Source organism: Ciona intestinalis, unplaced genomic scaffold, assembly GCF_000224145.3.
Source record: "Ciona intestinalis unplaced genomic scaffold, KH HT000357.1, whole genome shotgun sequence".
Lineage (NCBI taxonomy): Eukaryota > Metazoa > Chordata > Ascidiacea > Phlebobranchia > Cionidae > Ciona > Ciona intestinalis.
The window spans coordinates 1-8440 of NW_004190678.1; the positions used below are offsets into that span (position 1 = coordinate 1).

Consider the following 8440-nt stretch of genomic DNA (forward strand, 5'->3'; position numbering starts at 1 on the left):
ACCAGTCAGAGAATCAAGTGTGACGTCATTCGCGTCAAGGAATTCGTTGAAATCCATGACGTCATACGACTCGACATCTTCCTTCAACGATTCTTTTGCGTCGTTTAGTTTGAACGGCTCTGTGACGTCACTATCAATGCGCGACTCTTCGCCAACGCTGTCTCTGTCTATGACGTCAAACGACCTAAAGTCGGCGTTGGCGAAGGCGGAAATGACGAAATCTAAAAACAAACCGGAAGTATCCAAATCCAAAAACAAAAACGCAATTCCCACGAAAAAGAAATCAAACATTTTCAAATTTCCTTTTCGGAAGTCGAAGACGTCACAACCGTCGCAGTCGAAACGTCGCAGCTCGGCAGCGGACATCATGGACGGCGGGAGGAGTCGGGAGGTTCGATCGCAAAGCCTCAACATCAACCAGGATCAATTATTGGAGGAAATTATGAGAGATAACCAAACACTGAGGCTGGAGGTTTGTTTGAATGGATGTAACTTATGACAACGACAGTCGTTATAACACGGGTTTCATACACCTCGTGCCCGCTTACGAGTTACCACTTATGTAATTTTGTGGGTGATGTTTTCAATTGTTCAAATTCGTTTTTCTCTATGGCTAACAACTTGAACAATCCATAGTGACCACTGGGTTAGCGCAACTATACTGTTAAGTGCCCTGCATAAGGACATTACCAACCATAGTGACAGCGGCCAGCATAACGGCATATATTACGTCATAGGTGTGTGACGTAATTGATATAATGATGACGTCATCACCACAGGTCCGCGGCAAAGAGGAAGAGGTTCGAATGTTAAACGCTTCCATCGACCAATCCAACCAAACGTGGGAAGCCAAAGTGATGAAGTTACAACGGGATGTGGAGCATGGAAAGAAGAGATGCGAGGAACTTATCAAACAAGTCAATCAACATCACATTAATACGTAGGTGAACACGTCATCGTGACGTCATTAAATTACGTCATCGTGGCGTGGCTCGTTTTTAGCGGATGAATATTTTACAGCAAGCAACCTGTGCGGGTACCAGTGGCTTCCGCGACGTCACCAGGATCGCCGAAATTAAGCACAGTGACGTCATCAGAAGTGACGTCGGAGATGACACCACCCAGGAAGCGACACGGGGTTAGAGAACCTCCATCTAGAAGGGTTTGTGACGTCATTATTATGTTTGGGTGTGTATGTGACGTCATAATACGCAGGGAATCGTCGCGACTTCGTTTCAAAAGACACCGGAAGTGATGAAACGATTACGTCACGCCCTCATGTCCAGCAAGTGTTTGTCGCAACTTCCGGAGGATGACGTCACCAAGTTGATTGACGTTATGAAATTCAAGAAAATCAACAAAGGTAATATTCGTTTGGACGTACGTCGCTGATGACGTCATGAGTGATCTACGTCATGGCTACGTCACTTATCACGTTATATGATTTCAGGAGAACGTTTGATGCAGGAGGGGACATTAGGTCAAGCTTTCTACGTCATGAATGACGGGGAGTGTCGGATTTACAAGAAGTCTGATGACGTCACACTTACGTCATCAACGGGAATTCCTGTCAACCTATGGACTGTATTTGGTGACGTAGACGTGTTCTACCATTCACCGCGTGTGTGGTCGTGTAAATGCGTGCGGCAAGGATCGGTGAGATCATAATCATCTTTATTACGTCGTATAACTGACCACTGTGACGTCACAGGTGTGGTTTGTTACGCGTGAAGAGTTTCGAGCGGTTGTATCGCGGCAAGACCAACTGTCGCGCAAGAAAGAAACTTTCTGTTTCCTAAAATCGATCCCAGCGTTCCAGAAACTTGAACGAAGTCGACTTAAGCGGATTGTCAATTGTTCCAAGGTTTGTGACGTCATTAACTTAATTGTTTTGTTTATTATTTCATATTAATTTTCAGCTCGAGCATTACGGACGAGGTGATTACGTCATACAACAAGGATCCATTGTTTCGTCTGTTTACGTCATAAAGGAGGGAGAAGTTCATGTGTCGAGGTAACAAACCCCATTGTCAACTTTGTTATATTGTTTCATTGTGACGTCACAGATTAATCGACGGAACCGAAACATTACAACACGTTTTACGAAAAGGACAATGGTTTGGTGACGTCATCACGGGAAAACGTCATCCCAACAACGTCATCGCAGCCAGCAATGACGTAAGCAGATGATTTACTTTTGTTTCCTTTAATTCAAGCGGTTGTTGCAGACGGTCCAATGTGTGCTCATACCCATTATGGAGGTGGCTGACGTCGCAGATCTCATGAGGTCATCAAATGGTGACGTCACGGATGTCGATTCGACATTAACGAAACGATTTCTGGACCTTGACGGTGGGGGAAGTGACGTCACGAAGAGCGGTTCGAGCGGGTACGGCAGCGAAGGAAATTCTCCAGCTTTGATGCGGAAACTCAACAAACGTGGTTATGACGTCACACACAGAAAACATTTCGCTTCGGTTGTTGCGTAAGCTACCGTTTGTATACCCTTGTTTGTTTATATCATCTTCGTAGTTCCACACATCAATGAAGATGTTTTAATCAACTACAACTCACTGTGAGTTTATTGTACGGTGGTTAAGTAGTTTTTACCCATATCAGGTTTTAACAGCTGTCGTTCTGCTGCTAATTCCCTTCTCTTTGTTGTTTTTTGATCTTTGCTTCCGAGTTTGAAGAGATAAATAAAAAGAATTCTAGACGTAACAGTATTGCATTCATTATTGTGTACAAGGTTATTAATTATTTTTAATTATTTTTCAGCGAGTTATCGGGCAAAGGGTTGCAAGATTTCCACGTGGTGGCGACCATCGGCAACGGAGCTTTCGGATTGGTTGATCTTGTCACCCTGGCGACCAATCAGAACTGCGCATTCGCTGTTAAGGTAATTCCCGCTTATCGGTGGCAATAATAAAGCACTGGTGACGTCATGTTTTGTAGAAAATGTCAAATCAAGAAATCGTTTCAAACGACCAGCAAAACCACGTGACACAAGAGAAAGAAATACAGTTTGTGACGTCACAAGAGTGTCCATTTATTGCGTCACTATACACATCGTTTAAAGACAAAAGGTAAAAATACTTCTAGAATTTTTCGACAATCTCATTAAATGCCGTCATAAAGAATGTTTGTGAGCAAACAATGACAATTTGTTTGCTCACCAAACATTATTGTTCCTGGAATGGCTGGTACAATGTTCATTATGACGTCGAACAATTAAACTTCACGAATATTGCGACTTACATTGTTACGCAACAATCGAACCAATCACCAGTGAAGAATCCATGCGTTTGTCACGTAACAATAGTGAACAATGCTGTCATTTGCGTCACAGATGCGTTTATGATGCACACGCCCGAATCTTCTAATATTTCTCTATAGTGACGTTTTAAAATTATTTATGACGTAATAAACAGCCCATTGTTACGACTATTGTGTTTGAACAGGTACGTTTATTTCGTCATGGAATATTGCGCCGGCGGGGAATTATTTAAATTGATGACGTCAGCAAAATCATTCGACCGGAAAGCAGCGAGATTCTACGCAGGTTGCGTCATAGAAGCTTTATCGTATTTACATTCAGGAAACATCGTGTATCGCGATTTGAAGGTAATGCATTATTTTGACGTAACAATATACGTTCATACGTCATAATAATCTGTTATACACTTTGGACGCAATATAAAAACGTCTCTATTACTTCGTGCTACTTTTTAATATATACCCTCTACCTCCACCATGCGGTTACAAATTACAGCCGGAGAACCTGGTTCTTGATGGAAGAGGTTATTGTAAACTTACCGACTTTGGATTCGCAAAGAAATTATCGAAAAGATCTGGATTGAAAACTTTCACTTTCTGTGGGACTCCCGAATGCATGGCCCCTGAAGCTATACTGTATAAAGGTGGGGGCGATGAGGTTGTGTAATGAATAAATGTAACTTCCTTGCATGGTGGGCCAATGACAGTCGTTATAACATGAACGTTCTGTTTTAAAACTTCGTGCCCGCTTACAAGTTACCACGTATGTAACTTTTTTATCCTCGCATGGCGAGCGATAAAAGAACGATTTTGCAACATTTATCCATGGCACACATTTGCAGTAAAGCAGCATTTCGTGCACGGTATTAAAAATATTACAGAGGATAATTCTAAAAGCAGATATCACTTGGAACTAAAATAGGAGGCAGTTAAATACAACCATGCAGTTTAAAAAGTTGTATAGTCATCCTGCATGGCGGGGCACTGACAGTCTTATAACACGGGTGTACTGTTGCAAACTTCTCATGCCTGCTTACAAATTACCGCGTTTGTAAAGTTGTGGGTGATGGTGTTTTTCTATGACTGACAATTTAAACAACCCATTGATAAGTGACTACTTGGTTGAAGCAATTGTCAAAAGTTCTCTTGCCCAAGACCACATATGCTCAATTCGTAGGTACATTTGTGCAGTGTATGTAGATTTTACGTTGAATACTCAACAGTCACCATGCTTATGAATTTCACAAGTTTAATGTTAAAATAGAAATCTCACGAAAATTATTCGTCCCCAGGCCATTCGTTTCCGGTTGATCTTTGGTCGCTAGGTGTCTTCATTTACGAGATCGTTGTAGGGAAAGCCCCCTTCCGAAACCGCAACAAGGACGAGCTTGGTCAATCCATCCTGCGCGGTGTCGAGCCGAAGTTAATTGTGAGTGGATAATGGGTATTGTGTAACATCATTACTTAGAACTTAACATCATATAGTACTGTGGGGGGAGATGGGACACCTTTAGCACATAATATCCAAATATCCTGATCGTGTTTTAAACAATTAACAACGGTCTATGAAAGTCGTGAGGATACGTCATCATAATTCTTTGAATGTTCTTTGTTTACTACCAAATATGACGAAGAAATAGAATGAAAAGGTGTCCCATCTTCCCCCACCCTACTATATCTGTAGCGTATGTTGGGTTTGCCACTTTTCAAATGACGCTCTTCCCCACACCTTTTTATCCATAGCGTGTTTTAACGACTGTCGATTTTCTTTGACTCTCGAATGATATGATAAGTAGATAAAGTTTCATTTATTTACTTGTTATAAGCCCTCTTACCACCACTGTGCCACAGCGCTAAATAAACCGTCTCTATTGTTAAAGGGATATATTAGGTGGCATTCAAGTAACTTTGATACTCATTATGACTTGCCCATGCAAGTTATATGGACAGCAAGCCAACCAACATATTACTTAACATAACTAAATCTATGTCTTTGAATACCATAGCGAAGATCAAACCAATTGAAACAACGAGTATAAACATTGAAACATTGCAGGCGGCGAAAGAAGCCAAACGTATTGATGACGTCACAGTGGCTATTGTTCGTGAATTATGTCAAATGCGACCTGAAGATCGACTTGGTGCTGGAAGAATGGGCATTCATGACGTCACAAAGCATTGTTGGTTCGATGGCTTCGATTGGGAATTATTACGTCAGAGGTAATTATATTTTAATATTCGGATTTTCAGCCATACATAAAAACAATCACCCACAAAGTTACATACGTGGTAACTCGTAAGCGGGCACGAGGTGTACGAAACAGAACACCGGTGTTATAACGACTGTCATTGCCCCGCCATGCGAGGATAGATAAGTTACATATGTGGTAACTTGTAAGGCGAGCACGAGATGTATGAAACAGAACATACGTGTAATAACTGTTGTTGCCCCACCATGTGAGGATAAATAAGTTACATTCATTCGTTTAATATTGATGACTTAACTATGACGTCACAGGAAAATGGAGTCGCCTTGGAAACCTCAACTCAACAGCGCCACCGACGTCCGATATTTTGATGTTTATAATAAAACTCCCGCGAGTGTATCGGGGGAATTCCCTGGGTGGGATGAAACTTTTTAAAGTTCAAAATATTTGATTTGTAAACTTTATGTTCTAGTTATACGTGGGTAGTTGTGTTGTTACTGTGCTGTGTATGTATCTTCATTTATTCTTCACAAAATAAAGACGGAATTTTAACTCACAGCCGCTGAGTAGTTTGGATAATTTCAGCTATTGTTTTACAACAAAATATCATATTAACAAAATATTAGTATCTTGATGAAAGTCACAAACGCCCACAATAGTGGAAGCATCTGGTCCCGAACCCATGCACTCTGTGATATGGTAGCGAGAGTTTTAACCGCTAAGCCATGTGTCCAATAAAAAGGACTAGAGTTAAAATGTTTGTAAAAGATATTTTGTCGCAAAATCCGAACCCCGAGGTTAAGATTGTCCATTGTAAGAATTTGAAAAGTATATCCTGGGCAACACATGAATAACTCGATGACGTTGAGAGTAAATGTAAAAGTGGTTGCTCTGTGGTTTGCGCCTCGATGTAATACCTCACTCGTTTAGAATAGAAATGATTTCAAAAGTAAATTCACGCTGGAAATAGAGTATCAAAATCGCGAATCATCGTGAACTTCGTTTGTTACGTCGCAATGCTGATCTGAAGCTGATTGGTCAGATTGCTCACGTGACCGACGACTCGCACCAGCTGATAACGCCTTGATTGCTCCGCGCATAAAACGCCTCTTCTACAAAGCTACCACGTTTCAGTTTAGATGAAGGTTCCAGACCAGGTTACAAGTTAAAAGGTTTTAACAAGTTTACTTGCAAGACTTGAGTTAAGTATTGTTCTATTACATTTAATTATAATAAGTCATATTATTTACGAAACCTACATTATATCTTAACATATATTATAGCTATGTTTTACCAACGCTAGTAAAATAAACTATGAAGATTTTTACACCGGATTCTTAGGTTCGAAAGAGGATTTTTACCCCAAGCCTGGCTTTCGCTGTAAATATCAAAGATATTTTTATGACTACCTGATAATAATAACCTGATAATAAAAGTTGGAAGACTGATAATAATAACGAGGCTCACTGAAATTTGTCTCGGTGCCCTTCCTTATCAAATGGTGTACAAGACACTTAACGGCAATTTCTTAAACCCAGTGGTCATTAAAGGGTTGTCTGAATTGTCAGCCATACAGAAATGTTATCACTTACAAAGTTTCATAAATGGTAACTCGTAAACGAGCACGAGGTGTATGAAACAGAACACCCGTGTTTTAACGACTGTCGTTTCCCCGCCATGCGAGGATAAATAAGTTACATACGCCCATTCATTTATTTTTATTACAACGATGTATTTTTATTTAAATCGGTTGAATCAAAAGTTTTTGTTTTTTCTCAATTTCAATAGAACGAAGATTCAATCGAAGTTCACTTTGTTTTAAAGTTTTCAAATCTTTATTTATTTTTTCGGCTCTTTTCATTTCCAATTCCTCTAGTCGTTGCAACGCAACAATCTCATTTTTCAATTTCTTTAACTCTTTTTTCATTCGAGAAAATTTTGACGAAATATTTTGTTTTTTTCTTTCTACAGAAGTCACGTGATCGGCTTGTCGAATATATTCGAGCGTCTCCAATGTATTTTCGCTGCTGAATTGTGACGTTTGATTCATCAGTTGTGACGTATTATGCTGACATCGTGACGTCACTATGGGGTTACAATTTTGCGGTGCTTTATAAACAACTCGCTGTAGCGAAACACAGGGAAGGAGCTCGGTTTTGTAATATTGTGACGTCAACAATAACCTTGAACGGGTTATCTTGCGCCCCCTGGTGTGAAGAAGATGTCGATGGGTTCCGGATGTTTCGGGACGGGAAGTGACGTCAGCAGAACATTCTTTCTTTTGCTGCGTCATATCCTTACTATAAACGAAACAAAACTTTGACCCATTTACTATTACAAATTTTGTTTAACTTTTCGGTTAAAAAAGTATTCCCAAAATACAATACCATGGGAAACAGGCAACAAAATGGCAATTCTTAAAACGTTTATGGATTAAATATAAGATAATGTACCATTTAAAAATATAACTGCAGAGAAACTGTTAAGGTTTTTTAGGTATTTAGTATAAGTTGTAAGTACGACGGTACAATGGTTAGAACGCAAGTCTGTAGTTCGGAGGAGACTGGGTTCGATGCTTAACCCTGCTACAAAGGTACAACATGTCAACGACAAAAAACAATCACCCATAAAGTTACATACGTGACAACTTGTAAACGGGCACAAGGTGTAAGAAACGGAACATCTGTGTTATAACGACTGTCCTTTCCCCCCATGTGGGGATAAATAAGTTACATCCAATCAACCCATGGCCTTGTTATTCATACGATTACCACTAACGCACTTGTAGTTTGGGTTTGTTTCAATGTTTGACTTCATTCTTGTTCTTGGTTGTGAATTCTTCGTGAATAATTTCCATCTCTGTTGTTTATCCTCGTGGTGCAAATATCTATCAATTATATTGGCGTATTTTCCAACCGCCGGTGGGCGCTGACGAGCAGTCTTATTCGGCAACATTG

At 40.2% G+C, this 8440-nt stretch overlaps 2 protein-coding genes across 2 annotated transcripts; both read left to right on the forward strand.

Annotated features, from left to right (window-relative positions):
• The first annotated feature begins 6 nt into the window (after positions 1-6).
• Positions 7-2421, forward strand: LOC100176673 (cGMP-dependent protein kinase 2-like). The gene is made up of 10 exons (XM_026839515.1): positions 7-472; positions 780-940; positions 1021-1162; positions 1216-1363; positions 1451-1656; positions 1712-1864; positions 1920-2014; positions 2067-2178; positions 2229-2352; positions 2399-2421. Exons 1-10 carry the CDS (start codon positions 56-58, stop codon positions 2419-2421), a joined length of 1581 nt encoding a protein of 526 aa, XP_026695316.1. The 5' UTR covers positions 7-55.
• LOC113474046 (cGMP-dependent protein kinase 2-like) lies at positions 2399-7843 on the forward strand. Its single transcript, XM_026839514.1, has 9 exons — positions 2399-2485; positions 2779-2899; positions 2956-3086; positions 3462-3624; positions 3773-3920; positions 4569-4705; positions 5333-5496; positions 5795-6684; positions 7455-7843. Exons 1-8 carry the CDS (start codon positions 2421-2423, stop codon positions 5916-5918), a joined length of 1053 nt encoding a protein of 350 aa, XP_026695315.1. The 5' UTR covers positions 2399-2420; the 3' UTR covers positions 5919-6684; positions 7455-7843.
• Positions 7844-8440: the final 597 nt, after the last annotated feature.